The 22,888-nt window shown below is 42.0% G+C and overlaps 1 protein-coding gene across 7 annotated transcripts in view; it reads left to right on the forward strand.

Annotated features, from left to right (window-relative positions):
- The window catches only part of DGKH (diacylglycerol kinase eta), a 725,438-nt gene that overhangs the window by 536,000 nt on the left and 166,550 nt on the right, over positions 1-22,888 (forward strand). For all 7 annotated transcript variants that reach the window (XM_085621806.1, XM_085621809.1, XM_085621807.1 and 4 more), the window contains 2 exons: positions 16,441-16,540; positions 17,764-18,043. In XM_085621806.1, coding sequence (XP_085477932.1) covers positions 16,441-16,540; positions 17,764-18,043 — 380 coding nt within the window. The remainder of the gene's footprint in view (positions 1-16,440; positions 16,541-17,763; positions 18,044-22,888) is intronic.

Genomic DNA, 22,888 nt, shown 5'->3' on the forward strand with positions numbered 1-22,888 from the left:
CGTAAATATGTCCATGAGTTCAGTAACCTTATGCAAAGTCATGTGCACTCCCTCTAGTAGGCAACAAGGGCGGGACAGGACCATAGAATGTGGCGGAGGTCAGTGTCCCCCTGATCATAGCAGGGGCACCGCAGGTCCACTGCAGAGAAGTAGCGGTTAACTTGCGCTGGAGTCAAATATGCACAGTGAAATATGATTTTTTATGTTTTTGCATCTGGATTTTTTTTAGATGCTCTGGGTAAAGGTTAGGGCTTGGTCCTACTTAGTGTCATGCAATGCCCTCCCCATGTCTTTCCCCCACTTAGCGCGTATGGGCCCAATGGGGTTCCCTGTATGTTCTCATAGTGCTCTGTAGAGCCGTATGATCAAGTGACGACCCTTCCCCATGGTGAGGAGCACCTGGTGGACAGCGTGTGTCTGACGTTCCTCATCTTCTGTAGGCCATAGGGTATGGCAAGTGTTATGTAGTTGGCGGAAAGTGATAGTCCGTCTGAAGTAGTTCGAATGAAAGGAAATGGCCTTCTGAGAAAAGGTCGCCACCGTAGTCCGAGACCGAACATGCCGGCTTTGGAGTTCTGCAGCTGCGTATGTCCCAAGGTAATGTGGGGGGCCTGCAGTGTGAATCCCGGAGTATATGGAGGGATATGTTGTGTGAAAAATCACACTCTAGTGTCGTATTTGCAGGCATCTTGCACTTGTAAAGAATGTGGGGCGTTGGAAAAAAGAAGAGGGATCAGGAAGCCTAGGATTGTGGCAGCTGTGAGGGGTTGTGAGCCATGGTATCTTTCCTGCAGATTGTTAGCCAGCCATCTAGCAACCCATTGAAATTGGGCAGCCTGGAAGCAGGCTGCAAATGATGGAGGACCTGAGCTACCTTCTCTGGCAGGTAACTTTAACTATTTCTGGGCTTTTAAGCCCCAGATATGTTCTACTAACAATCAATTTCATGGAAGAAGACAAGGAGATGGGGGTGTACTGCGGACAGGTTTGTTAAGTAGTTTAGAAGGCGAGGTAAGATCACCATCTTCGATAAAGCAAACTTCCCCATGGTAGCAAATGGTAATTTCTTCCAGAATTGTACCAGTGCTGTTAATGAGGGTCTCAAGTTGCCCTCTTTGAGGGCAGCCAGGGAGTGGTACAGGTAAATGCCTAAAAAAGACTGCAGAACTCTGCCAGGTAAGTGGCATCCCACCCTGCGGGCCAAGTCAAGGTGCAGCGGGAAGGCGGAGGTCTTGTTCCAGTAGACCGCAAGTCCTGAGTCTCTCGCAAATGACTGGAGCACATCTTGGGAGGGGGAAAGATCTGCACGGACATACGGATGTACAAATGTAAATCATCAGCGTACAGTGACACTGCGAGTATCCTGTCCGCAAGGAGGATACCCTAGTGTTGACCATCCCTCCGTAGCCAGATGGTGAGTTACTCCATTGCCATCGCAAATCGCAGGGGATGAGAGGGCACTCCTACCGTGTGCCATGCTCTACCAGGAATGTAGATGAGATGTATCTTCTCAGTCAGACATGAGAGATTTCCTATACAGGAGTTGTGTATAGGCCAGAAGACGCTTACCTAAACCTATCTTTTTAAGGAACTGAAATATGTAATACCAATTTAGTGTATAAAATGCTTTCTCCAGGTCAAGAACCAGGCAGGCCCTGAATGGTAACTGTTCCTGAACTTGATCTTGTTCTTGAATAAGACGTCGAAGGTTGTATGAAGTACTGCGCCCTGGGACAAATTAGTTTTGGTCAGGGTGGATACTTTCTGGAAGGATTTGTGCTTACCTGTTGTAAAAAAAATGTCCCCAGTATTTTATAATCTGCTCCCAGTATGGCAAAAGGTTCATATGAGGATGCACAGGTGGGCTCTCCGTTCGGCTTGGAAATGGATGTGAGCAAAGATTCTCCAATGGAGGGTGGTAGCTTACCTGACCGCAGGGCATCATTGTACATTTCTGCTAGTCAAAACGCCACACTGCCAGTTGTAATATTCTAAAGGAAGGCCATCGAGGCCTGCGATCTTGTTCCTGGTGAGATTTCGAATCGCCTGCTTAATATCCGCCCCTGTGATTGCTGCATCTAGGCCTTCTTGTTTATCCACAGAAATCTGAGGCTGGGGTAAGTGTAATAGAAATGACTGCTTACCTCCACCCAGCATTCTTCTCGGCACCTTATAAATTACAGAATAATGTCTGTAGAACTCTTCAAGGATCTCTTGTTGTGCCTGTGGGAGGAATGAATGCTAGGATGGGAGTCCCCCTTTGCTCCTGACAGACCAACCAGGCAAGGAGGTGACCGGATCTATCTCCCTCCCTGTGGATCCTGGCTGCATAGGCAGCAAAATTAAAGCATCATTGCCGCTCAAAGAGAGCTGCATATTGTTGCTTTGCCTCTTCTAACGTGGCTTGGTGGATAGTGGCTTGCTCTGCCTTTAGTGCCAGCAACGGTGGGCGCTGTTCCATGGCCACAATTTCCTTATCAGGGATCCTGAGGACCTACAATTTCTTTGATACAGATGCAGCGGGTGACCACCCTAAAGTCTTTCCACTCAAGTGTCCTGGTGAAAGTGGTACTTTCATTTTCGTGAAGTAGCTGTGTATGTGCGACTCCAGGGTATCCCGGAAAACAAGGTTGTTTTGCCATTCTCTGTGGAGACGCCACATGGGCGACAAGGGACGTTCCATTATATATCTACTATATGTCCATTGTGGTCAGATACTACATGGCACAAGTAGTCCGCATTACGGACTGATGGTAATAGAGGTAGTGAGCATAGTATATGATCGAGGCACACATATAAGTTGTAGGGCACTGAGTGAAATGAAGGTGTCAATACTCTTTTAAGACAGGTTGAAGTAAGTGGCAGCTAAACTGCACCATCCGTGTAAAGTAAAACCAGGAGTGTGTTGTTTCCAGTTTTGAACAGTCTTCCTCATGATCATTAAGACTGGTGTCAAGACAGCTTGTGTGTGAAATAAATTACATTAGTGTCAACACATACCCTTGTCAGAACTCCCTAGGGAGAAAAGCAGCTTGTTGACTCACCCTGAGGTTCAAAGCAGACTTGGGCAGAGAGATCCATGTGCATTAGCTTCACAAAATCCAAAATGGCGTCATCTGCCTCAATGACTGCCATGATGGACCAAAGTTTCAACTTGTTTACTCTTTTGATTGCTGAATTTAGATCACTGAAGGCCCGATGTAAAGAACCTCTCTTCTGATGTGTGTTATTTATTATCATTAGCTCAAACACAGGCAGTGCACAACGTTACTTCTGGGCGTTTTGAGCCAATATTGCACATCAGCTAAAATGTTTATTTCTTCGGACCCAAATTCTTTTTTGCCCTAATCATCATTCCTGCAACTTTGACAATTGAGTCAGTAAAAGTGATACGCCTGTACCATTTTTGGTTTGATTTGTCTCCCTTTTTGACAATTGGTTCGATTTATGGATCGGGACCAGGACTTGGGTAACAAAACTAGCCACATTATAAATTCTGGTTATGATGGGGGCCTTTAGCTCAATATTGTTTTTAAGAGATCTATGGATATGCTGTCTGGCCCCAGAGCTTTACCAAAGGGACTGGAAATAGCTAGGTTAGTGTCATGGCATTCTTTTTAAGGTTAGATGGAGATTATTATTAGCCTTAGTGCAATAATTGTCAAACCGTTTGCATCTCTTTACATCTGATCCTTTGGTCTGAGGAGTGCTTAGTAATTTGAGAATCTAGATACTTATAAGTATCTACCACTAATGTCCATGCACTATTATCATCCGAGCACACTGGGAAGTCACTATTTATGCGTCTCATTAAATTGATCATGAAATTGTTGGAATAATCCCTTTTATCCTGCGACCCCAATTTTTGTTGTTCAGTCCTGTTAGAATGGGATTATGGAAGCGTTCTACCACATTGAAAGAAAGTTTAACCAGTAAAGGATTATGATCACTCTATACGCTATCAGCAACATTAAAATCTCCAATCAGACACCATAAATCTTCAAAAACAAAAACCTAATCAATTGAACTAAAATGTCCCAAATCCAGAAAAGCGTTGATCTGCATATAAATGAACCTTGGCTATGTTGCGCTGATTTTTGTCTACCCATGTAGTCGAATAGGACCTCATCTTGTCGATTTGCTTTTGAATGGTAATGTACAGAACAGTTAAAACCAAATGGGATGTCTGGTATTGTAGAATATGTTGATTAAAGTTTAAGATTTAAGTCCTCCACTAATGTGAGAGATCATTATAGAGCACTGTAATATCTTAACATTCGAAATTTCCTCATTACAGCTAAATATAATTTCCAGAATGCTAGTTATTCTAAATAAAGTAATCATTCCAAACATTTACCAGTATAAACATAACATGATGCTATACATAATAACTAGGAACTGGATGTTCGATGAGTCTATATTGAACACTTCTGTTACGCAAGTTAAGGACACAGATATCCTTATTATAAGACCTCCTTTAGCTTTACTCAAAGGCAAGAGGGTAGCTGGAATTTCTTAAGTAGTTAATCCATTTAGATACCTTTTTGTTTGTTGCCCACGTTTCCCTAAAAATTATTATATCAACTGTTTTAATAAAGAGCAACCATTCCTCAGATTTAACTGATGACACACTAACAATTTTCTAGGAGATACTATTCAAACACTTTTAACCTCTTGATTGATGGCCTGAACAGACCTCTTCCTCAACATTTTCATATGCATATTCGCCCTTATTAATTTCCTAATCAGAGGTACCCAATTCAGGATTCTTATGTGTCAGTCAAATCAATGTCCTCATGAAAGCCCACAAGCAAGAAATTCAGTAGTGAACAGGGACAGAAGTGATGTTGGTAGCTTGGGTCAAAGAAGCTGTGTCACCATCAGGGGAGCTTCATATCTAATTCCATGCCTATAAAAATATCCACGTATCCCCTTATGATACTGTCCCCCTTCCGATCCCATAGCAAATTGCAAAACAAATTCTGAAAGCAACATGGGTCCTTAAAATGTTATTATACAACATTTCCTCAACAGTCCTTTTATGAATGGCTATCCCTAAAAGCAAGACAAGAATGCCCAGCATGCTTTTGTAGCCAGCTTATCTTATTTTCCGAATGTTCATAGTTATACCTTTAATTTGCCTTTAAAGTAGGGGCATTAATGAGGACTGAAACACAAGGTATGGCTTGTGGCGAAAACTGCAAGATTGGAAAATTGCCCTTGCATTTTTTTTAAATGGTGCTCACACTTTCTGTGAGCAGACTTTATTGCTCCTTCCCCTACTACTAACACATTGAATGCACTAACCTCCTGGCTTCCGTGCCGAGTTATGCATGATGATTATCTGTCTTGATTAATGATGGCCAAGGGTTAGGGTTCAGGCTTCAGTTTGTGTACCCTCACTTACAGTGCTCTTTCATGAAGCATAGACTTCTTTATCTAAAAGTTGTTCAATTAATGACCCTGTAAGATTTTAATAAAAATTGGTTTAAGGTGATTTTTGAAATGTCATTGATAACACTTTCCAAAAGAGAATCCATATTAAATTTTCTATGCTCTTTATGGATGCCAGTTATGTATCATGTGTCAGCAGGAGGGTTATTCAATGAATCATGACCCCCAACTATTAGGCAAAATGAAGGGTGTTGAGGCGGGCACAGGATCGTTGTGTATCATAGCTTTAATGATGGTCCTTTCGCTCCTCAAGATCGCAACTCTTCCTACATTTGGTCAAGTCTGAGCAACAGAATCTCTTACCCTCGAAGGACCCTCTGTTAAACAAATTCTCTGTTCAGTTAGTGCATGCTCGTCATTAATAGCTCCCACTGTCCAAATAAATAACCTATCATGGGAAAGTTAACACTTCTTATCCTCTGTGATATGAGCTAAAAGCAAACTGATTCTTCTTCTCCATTGCCGTTGAGGCAAAAGAAGGGACTCACCCTTGGCCCGGGCTTATGTCTGCATGCTTTCCTCGCAGTGGGAATATTGTGTTTTTCTTCTAGCCCACAATAATGGGGATATGGCCAGGCACTGTGAACTATGAGCAATGTAGTCCAAGAAAAATCTTTGAAGGGTGTTTTCCAAGCACCTACCCTCCTTCTCAGGTACTGGAAAGGCAAGGAAAGAACAAAGCACTCTGCCCCAGGCCCCCCTCAGCAGTGAGCACATTATTTAAGATCAAAGTAAATATTGAAAACTGAGACTAACAATTCTGCTGTGCATTTAGCATATCCAGTTCATACTGCAGTGTAGTAGTCTCTTTAAAGTCTGAACTGTAGTTGGAGCTGATTAACTATTTACTCCAGTATTGGAGCCTTTCATAGATTCACATGCCTGAATCATTCCCCGTCGTCGAGACGGGAGTCTCCGGTACATAAAAAAGCTTTGCTTAGTATCATAGCAAACAGAAAAAAGGCCTAGGCCCATTTTCCTTTGCAACCCATAACCTTCGTTATGTAAAAAAGGACTAAACCAGTCCCTGAGCCAATCAGAGCCTCTCACCCTCTAGAACACTCCTGAGAGAACCTTCTGCCCTCAGATTTTCTACCGCACGTTGTGCTAGGGAGTCTCCTTTGAGCTCTGCTCAAATTCTACAGTTGGTTTTAGATTGAGGTGATTTTTTCTACTGAAATTTCTACATCATCTAGGAGAATGGCTGATAAAGAAAAGAAAGGCTTGTTTAGGGCCTGTGCCACCTGCTCAAAGAAGAGATTATATACTGATGATCCTCATAAGGACTGTATATACTGCCTTTACCCACACCACCAGGCGAAGGAGTGTAAGGTATGTCGCACCTTTTCTAATAAGACTTTAAGGGATCGTGAAGGCAGACTGCTAATTTGGCTCCAAAAACTTAAAACCAGGAAGGACGTCGTGTCTAGTGACAGTGAGGAGGCGTCAAATGTTTCAAGGAGATCTCAGAAGAGAGGCAGATCTCCTCAGGCTCATACCTCAGGGGAGAAACCTGAGAAGGCTCTTAAAAAGACCACTGCTGGGTCTTCAGAGCGCAGTCCCTCAAAATCTCCTAAAACTAAAGAAAAGGAGAGCAAGGGTCATGCTTCAGGGGTGGAACAGCCAAAGAAAACAAGTTCTGAGCCTTCAAAATCACCCCTTAAAATTAAACATGCGCTTAAAAAGCCAGCGTCTACTTCACCTGAGGAGAAATTAGGAAAATCTACATCGTCGACGGGATCGTCGACGAAGAAGGTAGCGTCGTCGACGACGAAGAGTGAAGTAAAAGTCATTATTAAGCCTATACTCTCGTCGACGATGGCATCGTCGACGGCAGTGTCGACGACGAGAGCGCCGACGGCGACGGCAATGACGACGACGACAACAACTACATCGTCGACGGCACCGTCGACGACGGTGACAACTACATCGTCGACGGCGGCAACGACGACTATGTCTACAGCGTCGACGACGGCATCGACGACGACGATGTCGACGGCGGTTAAAATGGCAATCTCGTCGACGGTCTCGTCGACGAGGGAAAAAACCCCGGAAAAGCGGGGTTTTGACAGGAAAAGAAGGATTACCCCGGATATTACGTCTCCTAGTAAGGTAACGCCTCTGGTTCCATCCCATTTATTGGAAGAAGAAGATTCGCAGGAAGAGGATAATGAGGGCCCGTTTGGCTATGCAAGTAGCCCCTCTCAGTTGCACGTTAAATGTCAGGAGGATGACTGGGAGGATGAGTATGGGGGTTATCAGGACCCCCCCCGACAACATGAACAGGAAGAGATGGTGAGTGTTCCAGCTTCTCTTCTGACGGATTTGCAGTTCATGTTGGATGATTACAAGAAGAGGCATACTTTGCCTCAGTCTACCCAAAGGATGCCAGTGGCTCCGGCGCACTCTGTGCCATGTACACCACTGCGAAGACAGGAGATACCGGTTCCGCGGCCACTAACACCTTTGCCGCAGCCGGCTCTGGACACTTCTGAGGATGAAGAGCAGGAGGAAGGGGAGATAACAGATCCTAGTAAGGAATGGGATGAGTATTTGATTCCGTCCCCTTCATCTCCGTCACCAAGACCTGTGGATTCCCCTCCGGAGGACATTGGAGGGTTCCATAATCTGATGGAAAGAGCCGCGCAGAGATTTGCGCTCAGTATGTCATCAGATAAAGCAGAATGCTTTTTATATGATTTTAAAGAACCGTTTCGCAAGACTGTTAGATCTCTTCCAATTGTGAGTCATCTATGGGAGGAAGGTCTCAAAGTAATGGAGACGCCGGCAACGGTTACTCCAGTGCTGGCTAGGCTGGACAAAAAATACAAAGCGCCTTCCGATGCTCCGGCTTGTTTATTAGGTCACCCCAAACCGGACTCGGTTATAACTCAAGCGGCGCAGCAAAAGTCGAGGAATCCCTCTGCTCCAATTTCCACGCCACCGGATAGAGAGGGTAGGCGCTTGGATAATGCAGGAAAAAGGTTTTCGTCCATGTCTGCTCTTCTGGTTAAGGCAGCAAATGCACTAGCCATCCTGGGCAGGTATGATAGGCAGATGTGGTGCGACCTATCACCATACATTGATGGCATACCTGAAGCGGACAGACAAGAGGCTAGAAAAATCCTCCAGGAGGGTGAAAGGACTTCGGCTGAAGTCATAGATTGTGCAATGGACATTGCGACCACGGCCTTCAGATCTCTGGGAGGAGCGGCGGTTTTGCGCAGACAAGGATGGTTGAGAGCAACATCTTTTAGGCCTGAAGTCCAGAATAAGATCTTGGATCTTCCGTTCAATGGGGAAGATCTGTTCGGAAAACATGTGGATGAGGCCTTACAGAGTATAAAAAAGGATACGGAAACAGCGAAATCTCTGGGAACATTGCAGTATAGGAAAGTTCCTTTTCGTGGCTCACGTGGTAGGGGCCAGCCCTCTTATAGAGGGGGTTATCAACAAGGCCGTTATTCTTCCTACTCCACATCATCTCAACCATATCGTCAACAACAATATTCACAAAGAGGAGGTTTCACAAAATCTACTCCTAGAGGTCGAGGAGGTCGTCAAGGGAAAGACACCACCCGAAGACAATGACATTCTGGTGACACTTACTCCTCATATGTCACATATTCCCCTGGGTGGAAGAATTTCCTATCATCATCAAAATTGGCAGCAGATAACGACGGACCAATGGGTCCTCCAGATAATTCAATTCGGTCATACTCTAGAATTTCTGGAAAGCCCCCCTTGTTCACCTCCAAGATTTCAAGAGGTCAAGTATTTGCATCAGATGCGTCAAGAAATTCGGACAATGCTCCGAAAGGGAGCAATAGAACCGGTACCGAATTCCCAGAAAGGAAGGGGATTTTATTCCCGGTTTTTTCTGATCAAGAAAAACATTCTTCAATGGCGCCCCATTTTGGATCTCAGATCCCTAAATACTTACCTCAAGGATCAGACCTTCAGAATGATTTCCCTCCAGGATATTCTGCTGCTGTTAAACCCAGAGGATTATATGACCAAACTGGATTTACGGGATGCATATTTCCATATTCCAATCCATCCTTCACACAGGCAGTACCTTCGGTTCGTGGTGGCCGAAGATCATTACCAATTCAGGGTGCTTCCTTTTGGTCTGAAATCGGCCCCGAGGATTTTTACAAAATGTCTGGCTCCAGTGGCAGCGGTACTAAGGAGACAGAAACACCAAGTGTTTCCTTACCTCGACGACTGGCTAGTCAAGGCTCCATCGAAAGCGTCAGCCCAGTTGTCAACAGAGGCTTGCATAGAACTATTTGCCAGTTTAGGCCTCACTCTAAACGAGGGGAAGTCGACTCTACAACCTTCAAGAAATATAACTTTCTTGGGAGCGATCCTGGATACGGAGGTAAACAGAGCGTTCCCCTCCGAGGAGAGACAGCGCGGAATAATATCTCTATCCCAGGCGTTTATAAAAAGAAAGTCTCTTTCAGTACGCAGGTACAAGTCTTTGCTGGGAACGATGTCATCTTGCATTCCCCTCGTACCTTGCTGCAGACTACGGATGCGTCCGTTACAAGAGCAATTGGATCTTCAGTGGCATCAAGCGACAGGATCCTTCGAGGATATAATCAAAGTGACGCCGATCATGGTCCACGCGGCGACATGGTGGACCCGAAAACGAAACATCTCACAGGGTCTTTCTTTCCTGACTCAGCCAGCTCCGTTGGTCATTACAACAGATGCATCCTTGGAAGGATGGGGAGCATTCCTTCAGGATCTGCAGGTCAGCGGTCGTTGGAAAGCGGACGAACAACAATTGCATATCAACCTTTTGGAGCTCAGAGCCGTCCGCTTAGCATTGTTAGCGTTCCTGCCAAGGATTCAAGGTGCAGCCGTGTTGGTAAGAACAGACAACACAACAGCAATGCACTATTTGAACAAACAGGGAGGCACAAGATCTCTCTCCCTGTCTCGGGAAGCCCAGTGGATATGGGAATGGGCTCTACGACACGAAGTATCCATTACAGCGGAACATCTTCCAGGGGACCAGAACACCAAAGCGGATACTCTAAGCAGACTAAAGTCTGTCTGTCACGATTGGGAAATCGACAACGGGATTTTGGACAACATCTTCCAGAAATGGGGAACTCCAATAGTAGATCTTTTTGCGACAAGGGAGAACAGAAAATGCCGGTTCTTCGCAAGCTGGCTTCCCCAACGGGGATCTTGGGGGAATGCGTTTTTGATGGCATGGTCAGGCATCTTTGCCTACGCCTTTCCTCCAATTCCCCTCCTGCCGCGGGTTCTTATGAAGATCAAGAAAGAACCATGCAGGTTAATCCTGATAGCTCCGTGGTGGCCCAGACAGCATTGGTTTGCAGAGCTTCTTCTACTGTCAGAGGAGCGCCCGATTTGCCTGCAGCCGATACCGTCTCTGCTGACAATGTTCCAGGGGGAAGTGCTGCATCCGGATCCGAAATCTCTGCAGTTAGCAGCCTGGCTCCTGAATACCGTGAATTTCAACATCTGAATATCCCTACGGAGTGCAGAGAGATTCTATCTAGAGCTAGAGCGGATAGTACAAACAAGACATATCGGATGAAATGGAAAAGGTTCTGTTTATGGTGCAAAAGGTCTAACATTCATCCGCTGCTTTCAGAAGCTCACGAGATTATTCCATACCTCTTGCTTTTGGCTAAGTCTGGTTTGGCGCATGCGTCTATAAAAGTACATCTAGCTGCAATTTCACGCTTTAGAAGAACGGCCTCTGGTCCATCTCTGTGGTCTGCTAGAGTCATCAAGCAGTTTATGAAAGGTCTGTTCCGAGTTTTTCCTCCAATAAAACCACCACCACCTCTCTGGCAATTGAATGTCGTTCTTTCCCAGTTGATGAAACAGCCCTTTGAACCAATTCACAGGGCGGAACTGAAATTTCTTTCCTGGAAAGTTGCGCTTCTCATTGCACTCACTTCAGCCAGGAGAGTGGGAGAAATTCAGGCTCTCACGATCCAAGAGCCGTTCTTGCAGTTCAAGGAGGACAGGATAATACTCAGGACTAATCCAAGATTCATCCCTAAGGTTCCAACTGACTTTCATTTGAACGAACCTTTAATTCTCAAAAGATTTTTTCCACAACCATCAACAGCGGCGGAAAGAGCTCTCCACTCGCTGGATGTCCAGCGTTGTTTGAAATTCTATTTGCTGAAAACTAAGCCTTTCCGCAAGTCTTCACAGCTTTTTGTGGCCTACAGCGCACCCAGAAAGGGTTTCCCTTTGTCAAAGAGAGGAATTGCCAGATGGATATCAAGTGCCATAGGGTATTGTCATCAGGCAGCTGGCCGACCTTTGAATGCACGAGTCCGTGCTCATTCTACAAGAGCAGTCTCCACCTCTACTGCTCTATTTGCAGGAGTACCGATCCAGGATATCTGCAGAGCGGCGACCTGGACGAGTACACACACCTTCACCAGGCATTACTGCTTGGATGCAGCCACAGAGAGAGATGTGGCAGTGGGAGAAGCGGTGCTGAGGAACCTTATCCAGTAACGGTGAGCCTTCTTTACCATCCCTCCTTCCTTTGTTATGTACGTTGGCACATTTTATGGTTGTTTATTGTATTACCATTTGCAAAGAAATTTTGAGAGGTGGAATTTGGTTTACAGATACCATTTTTATCACACTGTATATGTTTCCTGGATTCACTTTCTAGGTAACAAAAAATGTGCATTTATTTACTGCTCGCTATTCTGATTCAGGCATGTGAATCTATGAAAGGCTCCAATACTGGAGTAAGAAAACAAGTTACTTACCTGTAACTGTAGTTCTCCAGTATTGGACCTTTCATAGATTCACATGCAACCCACCCTCCTCCCCTGAGAGGCTCACCTCGGATTTAGCACAAAGAGTGTTATTGCACAAGTGCACGAAAATCTGAGGGCAGAAGGTTCTCTCAGGAGTGTTCTAGAGGGTGAGAGGCTCTGATTGGCTCAGGGACTGGTTTAGTCCTTTTTTACATAACGAAGGTTATGGGTTGCAAAGGAAAATGGGCCTAGGCCTTTTTTCTGTTTGCTATGATACTAAGCAAAGCTTTTTTATGTACCGGAGACTCCCGTCTCGACGACGGGGAATGATTCAGGCATGTGAATCTATGAAAGGTCCAATACTGGAGAACTACAGTTACAGGTAAGTAACTTGTTTTCTTGTGGCTGCTATTAAGGAATATGTTGGCAAGGAATCTTCATACTGAAAGTACCTGTCTTCAGATTTTTAAGTGTGTGTGTTCCAGAATCCGATGTGTTGATAATATGCTAAACCAGCAGTTCTTAAACTATTAACTGCTGAGGACACCCATTGAATCATAACTGGAACCTGAGGACCCCCACTGAGTCATTATTTGAAGCCAGCGACTCCCACCCAAAGCAATTTCTATGATTTGCCTCTCGAACAATACACAAAAATACAAAGCCAAATATACACCAAACAAATGCTCACATGTTAAAATATTTTGTTTAATTCGCAATCATATATAGAAAAAGTTTTCAAATTTTCAATTTTGCCTATTTATATGTATATACTTTATTGGTTTTAATTGCTTAATTTTAATATTGTTTAAAAAGGAGTCACAGACCTCTGGAGTAGGTCTTACGGCCCTCCATTCATTTTGGAACCACAGATTAAGAACCATTGTGCTAAACTTTTAGGATAGCAGATTCTGTTTTGCGCCATAGTTTAGAAAACTCTCACCATACACCTTCACAATAGTAATTTACTATGGGTGGCGGGGGGGGGGGGGTAGGTAGGAGTGAGGCATCAGACACACTTGGGATTGTCCTGTATCCTCTTGCTCTCCAACTAATCTGTGAAGACATCCGTCTAGATGTATCAAGCATGACAGTAGATAACACATACTTGAGGCATGTTTCAGAATCACAGTTTGCATCAAAGGGATTTACATTACGTGACCCCTAATTAAAGTGACATTAGAGTCAAACACCCCTCCACACAATTTGGCCTATAGCAAATTATTTTTAAACATCGGCTTTTCGAGATGGGATCTAAACAAGTGAGCAAAGTCTGCTGACAGCTTTAATACCAAACCCGTGCTGAGTAATGGCCAAACCCTTTTGATAAAGCCCTGGGAAACTTCCATTAATAAACGAAGTCAACTCAGTGTAATGGCTTGCCTCGCTCAAGTCACCTCTTATAATACTTCCTCTATTAGTAATTGTTCTAGAACTGAAACTTTTCATAGGAGGCAAGATTCTTCATCAATAATGGTCCGAATTCCTGGCACGCTTTAACATGAGAATTCATAGTCTTTCTTACAAAATTGAAGCCTATCTGCTTGGTAGTAAGTTTGGCAGTTTTTTTACGCTCTATATACCTCCATTGTAGACCTATATTTAACACTTGCCAGTGTTATTCACCTGGGCAATATTCTGTCAGTATGGTCGGGTCTATGAATATATATTTCCTTAGATGCTTCAGAGAGACCCAAGCATTTACTTTCTACTGGTGCTATTCTTGGAACATTGGATGAACGTAGCTTCCTGCAGCTGATGCTGACTTTTTTCCCCCTTAATATCTTAGTATTTTTAGTGTCCGAAATTCAGCATAAATCTGTAGAGAATGCCTGAGACGACTTCCAATCTTAGGTCACCCAAGGGCATTGTGCAAGTGGTACAGCTTAGGCCACATTTCCTTGCTCATCTGTGCAAGCTGATGTGAATATCGGGAGGTTTGGGATACCCGACCGTGCATTTTAGTGCTGCATTGATTTAGCCAGGCTGTGGCAATGGAGCATTACTACACAGCAAAACGAGTTTGTTGTGATATAAAATAGGCCACCACAATGTGTGGAAAGTCACCATGCTGAATTGACTTAGAAAATGCACAAACGGAGGAGCACATAGATTTCAGGCGTCCTGAACAGTTTTTTCAACTAAAACAAGATTCATTAATAAGTAATTCCCACTATTCTAGTATGTATATTATTCATATAAGCAAGAAGTCAATACAGTATACGGGACAACATAAGCATAAATTTCTCAACAAAAGGAGGAGAAGCTTTCCATGTTATTTTTATTTATTTCTTTTCTTTTTATTCATGCGTCACAAATACATGGTACAAAAGACTTGACACAACTAGAATGCAGCCTACGCCTTTCGTCCTTATTTCACAGGACTTCTTCAGGGCTGTTAAAAAAACACATACAAAACATAACTTTAAAACAATACCCAAGTATAAGGCAATTAACTCAACCAAATGACAAACAATAACACAAAAATTAATAAAGATTTTACACATAATATACACGACGCGTAAATGGGCAACGTGAAACCCTTCTTGAGAACAGAAATGAGACAAATTACAATTGATAAAGCATTCAAATGTAAAAGAAACCTCATATAAAACCACATTTGATGATAAACATTCAAATAGTACATATTTTCTGGTCAAATAAAGAATAAATATAAAACCCTATTCATTAGAAATATACATGATGCACAAAGTGGTACCCATTACATGTGTATTACAATACCTTTATTTCATACCCCAAATCTCCCCCCAGTGGGAAAATATAGACGATATTTATCAAGCCTATCAAAAGTCTCATTCCTGGTGTGTTTAATTTTAGCCAACATTTCTGAGGACTGTTTCCTCCATACTCCGAGTAAATTCCCAAGCCTCCTTTCTCCATTATATCCTGTTGTCCCTATTCAGCCTATCATGAAGACTAGCCTGTCATGTTCCAAAATTATTGATAAAGGTGCACCGTCCTTTCAAGTACTGATCATGACATGATAGCAAATGGAATGCACTTACCAAACTAATCGGATGTGTATCCAAGCTCACAGCAAAGCAACAAGTCACTCTCTCCAATGTATAACTACTTTCTGAACCTGCGTCTAAAATATCAGAAAGTTGTAGAGTAAGTATAAGACAAAACTCTCCAAACCATAATAGGCACCCAACACCATTCACAACTGAGCACGGCCACTAGTATTCACTCTTACCTAAATTCACCTCAAGATAGAAATATAAATCATCCAAGCGTGTAATTCAAATCGAATACTCTCCACCATGGTCTGTAAATAAAAGGACATCAGCTTGCAAAGCTGAGCAAGGAAATGTGGCCTGTGCTGTACCACTTGCACAATGCCCTTGGGTGACCTAAGATTGGAAGTCGTCTCAGGCATTCTCTACAGATTTATGCTGAATTTCGGACACTAAAAATACTAAGATATTAAGGGGGAAAAAAGTCAGCGTCCGCTGCAGGAAGCTCCGTTCATCCAATGTCCCAAGAATAGCACCAGTAGAAAGTAAATGCTTGGGTCTCTCTGAAGCATCTAAGGAAATATATATTCATAGACCCGACCATACTGACAGAATATTGCCTAGGTGAATAACACTGGCAAGTGTGAAATACAGGTCTACAATGGAGGTATATAGAGCGTAAAAAAAAAAACTGCCAAACTTACTACGAAGCAGATAGGCTTCAATTTGCATGAATAAAAAAGAAAATGTGAAGCTTTTCCTCCTTTTGTTGACAAATGTATGCTTATGATGTCCAGTATACTGTATTGACTTGTTGCTTATAAGCATAGTATACTTACTATAACAGTGGGAATTACTTATTAATGAATCTTGTTTTAGTTGAAAAGACTGTTCAGAACGCCTGAAATCTATGTGCTACACTGTTTGTGCATTTCCTGAATCAAAATTGGGGTTTTTCATAATGGTTGACCCTGAGAGTGAGCACTGTGTAAAAAGAACTAACAGTGTGCAGACGAGCTTAGACCACAACCGTTTTTGCAATTTCTTACAATGCCGAATTGACTTACTTGCTTTTTTGGACCTATGTTAATCGGCCATTGTCAATGTCCTCCTTTTTACTAGTAAGTATTGAATTCCCATGATATTTCGACTGTTTGCAATCACTGCGAACACCATCTTCAGCACAATGTTCTTTATTAACCGTACATTTTTTAATTTTTTAATTACAGAGTATTGTGTGAAACGGTAAAAGATTTTGTTGCCAAAGTAGGGAAAACCTATGAAAAACCATTAGAAAATACTGAAGAGGCTGAGGCAATGGCCGTTAAGGTGAGGGTTAGTTTTCTACAGATGTTACAAAAACTGTTTTATTTTGGTACAAATTCATTCATAATGGTGTTCATTTATTGATAAATATAACAAAACCATTCTCTCCAATTTGTGTTGAGGAAGCCCAGATTAAGCTATAAAAACATGGACTCAAAATAGGTTGATGGATTATTAATACATTTAATGTTTTAGACATTTTTTTCCTCAAACGTGAGGCTACTGTAGGACACAACTTCCACCTATTGTTGTCATAAATGTATTTCTGCGACTCCTGCTAGTTAGATTCTCACTTACTTGATAGAAACACAGCTATCTTTTTTTTTGTTGCTCTGGTGTTAGTGATTGCTCTGTAAAGCTCTACACACCATGGTACTGCATTTGCTATGAATCGGAACAGTGCTCTATTGCATTGGTAAGAAGCACGCATATGCCTGTGTCTCTTACGTTGCACAGTTTTTTGGCAGCTCGATGCTTAATTTGGAAAGAATAAGAGCCAGTGTTCCAATTTTTCTAAAAGGTCTTCTGGTGCCACTGCCGAATGCTGGGATTGGCGAATGCCAGGGCTGTTTTATTTCACCTCATGCATCTTTCATCCACCATCGTATGTCCTTCATATCCCTGCTTTCTTGCGTTGCTGCTGTTCTTCTTTCTCTTCTTTCCCCCTTTGCTGCTTTTCTCTGTCTTTTTCTGGGTCAAATTCTGATAATTGAACATCGGTCCCAGCCTCCAAAGAAGAGTACCGGTGTGCGCACCTGCAACCACTGGCACAAATTAAGCAATGTTGTAGCTGCAATAGAATGTGAGGCCATGGGCGGAAGGCCTCATAAGTTTACTTTTGAATCCACCTACACAGTGGTTGGGCTTGCTTGATGCACTAGCAGTGGTTTGTTTTGCCTGAATACTAGTTTCATTTGGAAATATGGTCTTGCATTCTAAATATTTAAATGTTTTTATTTCAATTTATGACCCACTGTTAGATTTTAGCGTTCAAATATTTGTATTTTTACAAATGTGAGAGGGGGCTCGCGCTGACTGTTCACGAATGCCATTTGTCACCATAAATAATAGCAGCACAAAGTATTTTATGCGTTTTTTTTTTTTTAACATGTCCAAAATTAAAATTGGTTTCTCTCTCCAAATCTTAAAACCTGATAGAACCACCATTTCAAATTTGCACAAGCTACGTCTCCATGTTGATGTTTATGTACTTCTTTCTACTTTAGTGCTCAGCACTCAACGAAAAGCTAGACCTGTTGCTCCAGGCTCTGCATACTGAAGCCCAGGCAGCGCCCATACTGGCGCGGTCAACACCCCCCATTGTAGAGGAAGACGTCGAGGAGGAGTTCTCAAGCGAAGAGTCCCTGACTGAAAGCAAAGAGCATTTAACGGAGAGCATCACCAAGTCTTCCACCCAGAAAATCTTCAAACCCAGGGAGCAGTTAATGCTCCGGGCCAACAGTTTGAAGAAGGCAGTGAGGCAAATCATCGAACAAGCAGAAAAAGGTGTATGCATCAGCAGCATTTTTCTTTTGTTAGTTACTCATTGTCTCATTAAATACTTTGATGTTTTTTTGCAGCTGTCCCTGCCTTGATTTTTTTACTTTCTGTCACTGCATTCATAAATCATTGAGTTTTCCAGATCCTTGATAATTTTATAACATTGGGACCATTTGGTAAAAATAAAGTATTTAAACACGACCATACATGAATGTGCAGTGTGTCAGCCCTAACACTACTTTCCTTCTCCCTAGACCATGAGGCTGATAGTTATGTTTAGGCAGTTTCTGTGTTGAGTTTTGGGTTTTGCTTTTGCTTCCCAGGGTCTTAAATCACTTTGCACACCTAATCAATTTGCACTCCCATGCATATATGCCTTTTCAAAAGTAATGCTTATGAGCTGCCATGGCCTACTCTAGGAATTGGTAAAGCGGGTTTGGAACTTAAATATTGCACGACAAGTGATCATACTTGAAAATGCATTGTGTAGTCAGAGCTAAATCTTTAAAAATAAGGGGTACTTGTTAACCCATAGGACAGTTTAAATAAATAACATCACAAAAAAAACAGAAGATGTTAGTATTCTATTACCAAGATAAGACACCCCACAAATGCATAGCAGGCGGAAAGTAAGGCACTGCAGTTCAAAATAATTCTGGGCACTAGGACCAGTTTTAAGCTATGGAGAAAAATGTGGTCTTTTTCGGTTGTGATAACCATCATGATGCAAGCCTTCCACAACAGCAGAATTTAGAAGTTTGGGCCAGTGAGACTTAGGAGCTAGAGAGAATTTTGCTGTTTCCATTGCCATTTTTCATCTATTCTTTGCTGTGTATCTCATCAGCTTGGCTACAAAGCGGCATCTTTATATTGCTGAGCTCATGCGACTGAGAATCTGTCCCAATCCCAAAGTACTCAAGAATCTTAGTGTCTCCCAAGAAGCCCTACCAAAATGAAATAGAGTATCGCACGCATGTCAAAAGAGAGGAGATTAGCGTGCCATGGGATTCCGCCCCAAAGTTTTGGCATGGCTTCAGAGGACTGTCCTGGATCCAGTGGGTAGTGTCTAGGACACTGGACAGATTACTTGTAAATGGGGCTCACATGTCAGTGCTCAGGAAAAGTGTTTACTGATGTGAAATTGGACTCCCAGAGAATATTCCCAGAAGTACCAATAGACAGGAACATTCTGTATGGCCTTTGTCAAAAATAGCTAGTTCAGATTTTTGGTTGATGGTTTTCCCACAAGATATGGGGCCCTCACTGGACTCAACAGCTGGAATAGTACTTAGGGTGAAGGTCCGAATGTGATTGAAAACGGAGATATTTTTGGAATTGAGTGGGCTAGGGAGATGGTTTAAACTGTTGAGGATGAGGACAGCTGTGTCAGAACTCTGATCTAGATTGAAGAGAACAGGTCTCTATTCCTCACGAGCTAGCAATAGGGTTCCATAAAAGAGAATAATAGGATGGGGCAGTGATGACGCAGTCTTGGCGCACATGCATGCCTAGGATCATCTTTGATGGTTTTGTATCCCCTTGACTTGCAAACATCTGTGGGGTGGTTTTGTCTATCTTGGCCTGTTAATTTCAATGCATCTCATCCTTGCAACACAGGCATGAAGGTTGTGCATCAGCTGAACCTTGCTCTTGGACTACCTGGTCAGAGCCTATTTCTCTCCACACTAGGATGTTACTGCTCTCACTTTCTTGCTGGGGTAGTCTACAACTGCACGATAATCTTTAATCCATTTTTGCATCTGGTCATCTTTTTCCTCCACGATGGGTATTTCCATTGCAGTCAGTTTTTATACTTGTTTTACATGACACTGGTTTTTGTTGCAAGTTTAGTTTAATTTTAGTTCTTTATTTTCTCTTTATTTTTCAGACATCTGTTTTTAGATTTGCTTCCAAACAAGCCAAGCATTATTGTAAATCTATTTTGGGCTGAAACAAATTAAACTGTTAGCTCTGGAAATGTGCAGTTTCTTCTCAAAATATGCACTTTTCTCAGTAACATTCTTCGCCTTTTAGATTCTAGTAAATTCAGGCTTTGGAATCGTTGTGCGCTGTTGTGGAAAGGATACTTGATTCAAGTGTATTTGCAGCGGATACCATGAGAGAAGCCCAGAGTCAAAGAGAACATGAGTTTCTGAGTAAGAGGCCATCCTATGGTTGAACCGAGGCTTCCCCTTTGATTGCCCTTGTTCCTATATCTTCAATACGGATGGGTGCGAAATTGAAATGTTTTTAAACACAAAAGAATTTTGACGGCATGCTTTTAAATAGCCTACACTTGTGACAATTGCTCTGACGAGCATTCCAGCCCATCGTCTTTTGCCCAATAATTCTACTCTAATGCAAATCTGTACTACCCTCATGGGAAGTCTCATCTCGAGCTGCCTGGTGAGGCACCCTCCATAAGGCAACACAAGCAACCCTGGAGCGAGTCCTGCCTCGTTTGGACTTGTCAGTGAGGTATAGCTGGGATCTTGTTGCACAGTGAGCAAGTGACCCATATCTGGGGATACCCATGGCAACTTAGTGTTAAACCAAGCTAATAACTAAAATTGAGGTTAGTGCTATATATTGATAAATAATACTACAAACATATATACAGATTTCTAAAGAGGAACAATGCAGGGCTCAAGTGCTAATGTAAACATAGCAATATCATTAGCAAGGAAATATTGTGTAGGCAAGGGACAAAAGACACAATCCAAAATTATTCGTGCACCCAATCTGTTTGCTAACGCATTCTGTCAGTGAAGGAAGTCAGGATTTCTGCCCATTTCTGCACACGTTTCTGGGTCACATCAGGCTTAAGGAATCAATCATAAGCATCTTTAAAAATCAAACAAAATTAGGAACACTATATAACTAAACTCACTCCAAGTAAAATTATTAAAACATTTATTTTAAGAAGAGTCATATAACCTAACAACTGCCTCACAAGTCAGTGCCGTATGCGAGTCCATATGGACCGGATTTCAAAAGTTACAAAGATATTTAATAAGGTGCACATGGGATGAAACATTGTAGAGTAAAATACCATATGATTCAAGGAATGTCCAAACAGTTAAAAGTCTTATTTAAGTTCAACAATAGCTTGAGAAGTAGGCACTGATTGATATTTGTGGCCCAGACATTACTCTAAAAATCTCAAATGGAGCCTCACAAGTCAGTTTAATAGGTAAGTCCAACTAGATCTCATCGACACAAATTACAAAGAAAAATACCGAACCGTTCGAGATATTAATTGAGTAGAACAATAGCTTGCAGAGCTGGCACTAACTGATTTGTGTGTTCCTGACATATGTCTTAAAAAAACAGAAATGGTGCATTAAACGATAGGGAAAGACAAAAAGACACAGTAATGCATCTCTGGTCATTTATTTTATTGGTTTATTTTGAATATGCATGCGGTCCGCCATTTTATCATTGATTCAAACACATGCTGATAATCAACAGACTTTGGAAAGTGCAAAATATATATTTTTGAAAAGTATTTCTAAAATTTTACATGATAATCCATTGACTATTTTATGTTGAGAAAATTTACTTCAAGAACGAAAAAAATTATCTTTCAAAAGAAAAAAACAAAAGACTATTTTGTAGCTTTGTGCGCTGCAGCAGTCTGCCATTTAATCCTTGATTAGAGTATGTGCGACCAATAAAGCAGCACGAGTTGTAAAGTGCCCAAAATGTATTTCAAAAACTATGTTAAAGTTGTAACAGTTAAAAAGCATTGATTGTATAATATTGGGTATTTAAAAAATATATATATCTTTTAAGAGAAAGAGGATAATGACTGACTTTGGAGATTGACAGCATATTCTATAAAAATGTTTTAAAGAAGTGTTGTCTGCTGAATGCGAGTGGTATGCTATTGCACACAGCCTCCATAGAGGGGGCGTAATTGATATTGGTCCCAAATATAAGGTATATGGAAACTGACATATAGGTTTCTAAGACTGCATCATGGATGTCTATAAGTAAAGGATATAACATTGTTAAACTAATACCCCAAGAGTGAAGTAAAACTAGTAACAATACAAAACAAATTAAACAAATCATTATCATAGCAGCCCGTCATGCCTTAATTTTTGACAGAGATCCATTAGAATTAGCGTAGAGCAAATGCTGAGAAACAGTCCCATTCCTCCTGGCTATCTCTTATTGAGTTCAGTCCAGCGGTTCTCCTTTATTCAGGTGGTTTTAAAGCTTCTATTACTTGCCTTTGGATGCCATTCTCTGTAGGACCATGCGCCAGATAGTGAGTTACAAGTAGAACTGTGATCACGTTGCACTTATTTCTGCTTTTACCGTGTAATATTCTGCACTTTGCTTGCATATTTTGTCGTGTGTAGATGTAATTCCAAGGACACCAAATTAAATAAATAACATTTTTACTGTTGTAGTTAGTTTGATGCATCATGGCAAATGGAAGTTCCTTGTATGTAAAGGTTTTGTATCAAAAGTCAAAGAACGCGCATTACGATCCCCACACTACCTGTCCTATAAATGAAGGAACACCCCTCAGAGTGATGACCGTTCCCGCCATTTTGGCTTTTCTGTATTTTAAACTGATGATGTTCAGCATTGGCAAGAATCATTTTTATCTTTACATTGCATCTGTTCTTTTCTTATCGTTGATGCTGTTAACCATCACCAACAAGCATTGGCAAAAGATGGGCTAACACAGTTCAAAGGCAAGACCTTTTGACTCTCCCAATACTTGATTTTTAATTCATTGTTTTATTTCGAAACTTATTGTTTTTGTTCTATTATTCTTATTTAAATGTCAAGCCATAGCTGATGTGGCATCAATAAATATTGGCATCCAATTGG

Source organism: Triturus cristatus, chromosome 8 (genome assembly GCF_964204655.1).
Source record: "Triturus cristatus chromosome 8, aTriCri1.1, whole genome shotgun sequence".
NCBI lineage: Eukaryota > Metazoa > Chordata > Amphibia > Caudata > Salamandridae > Triturus > Triturus cristatus.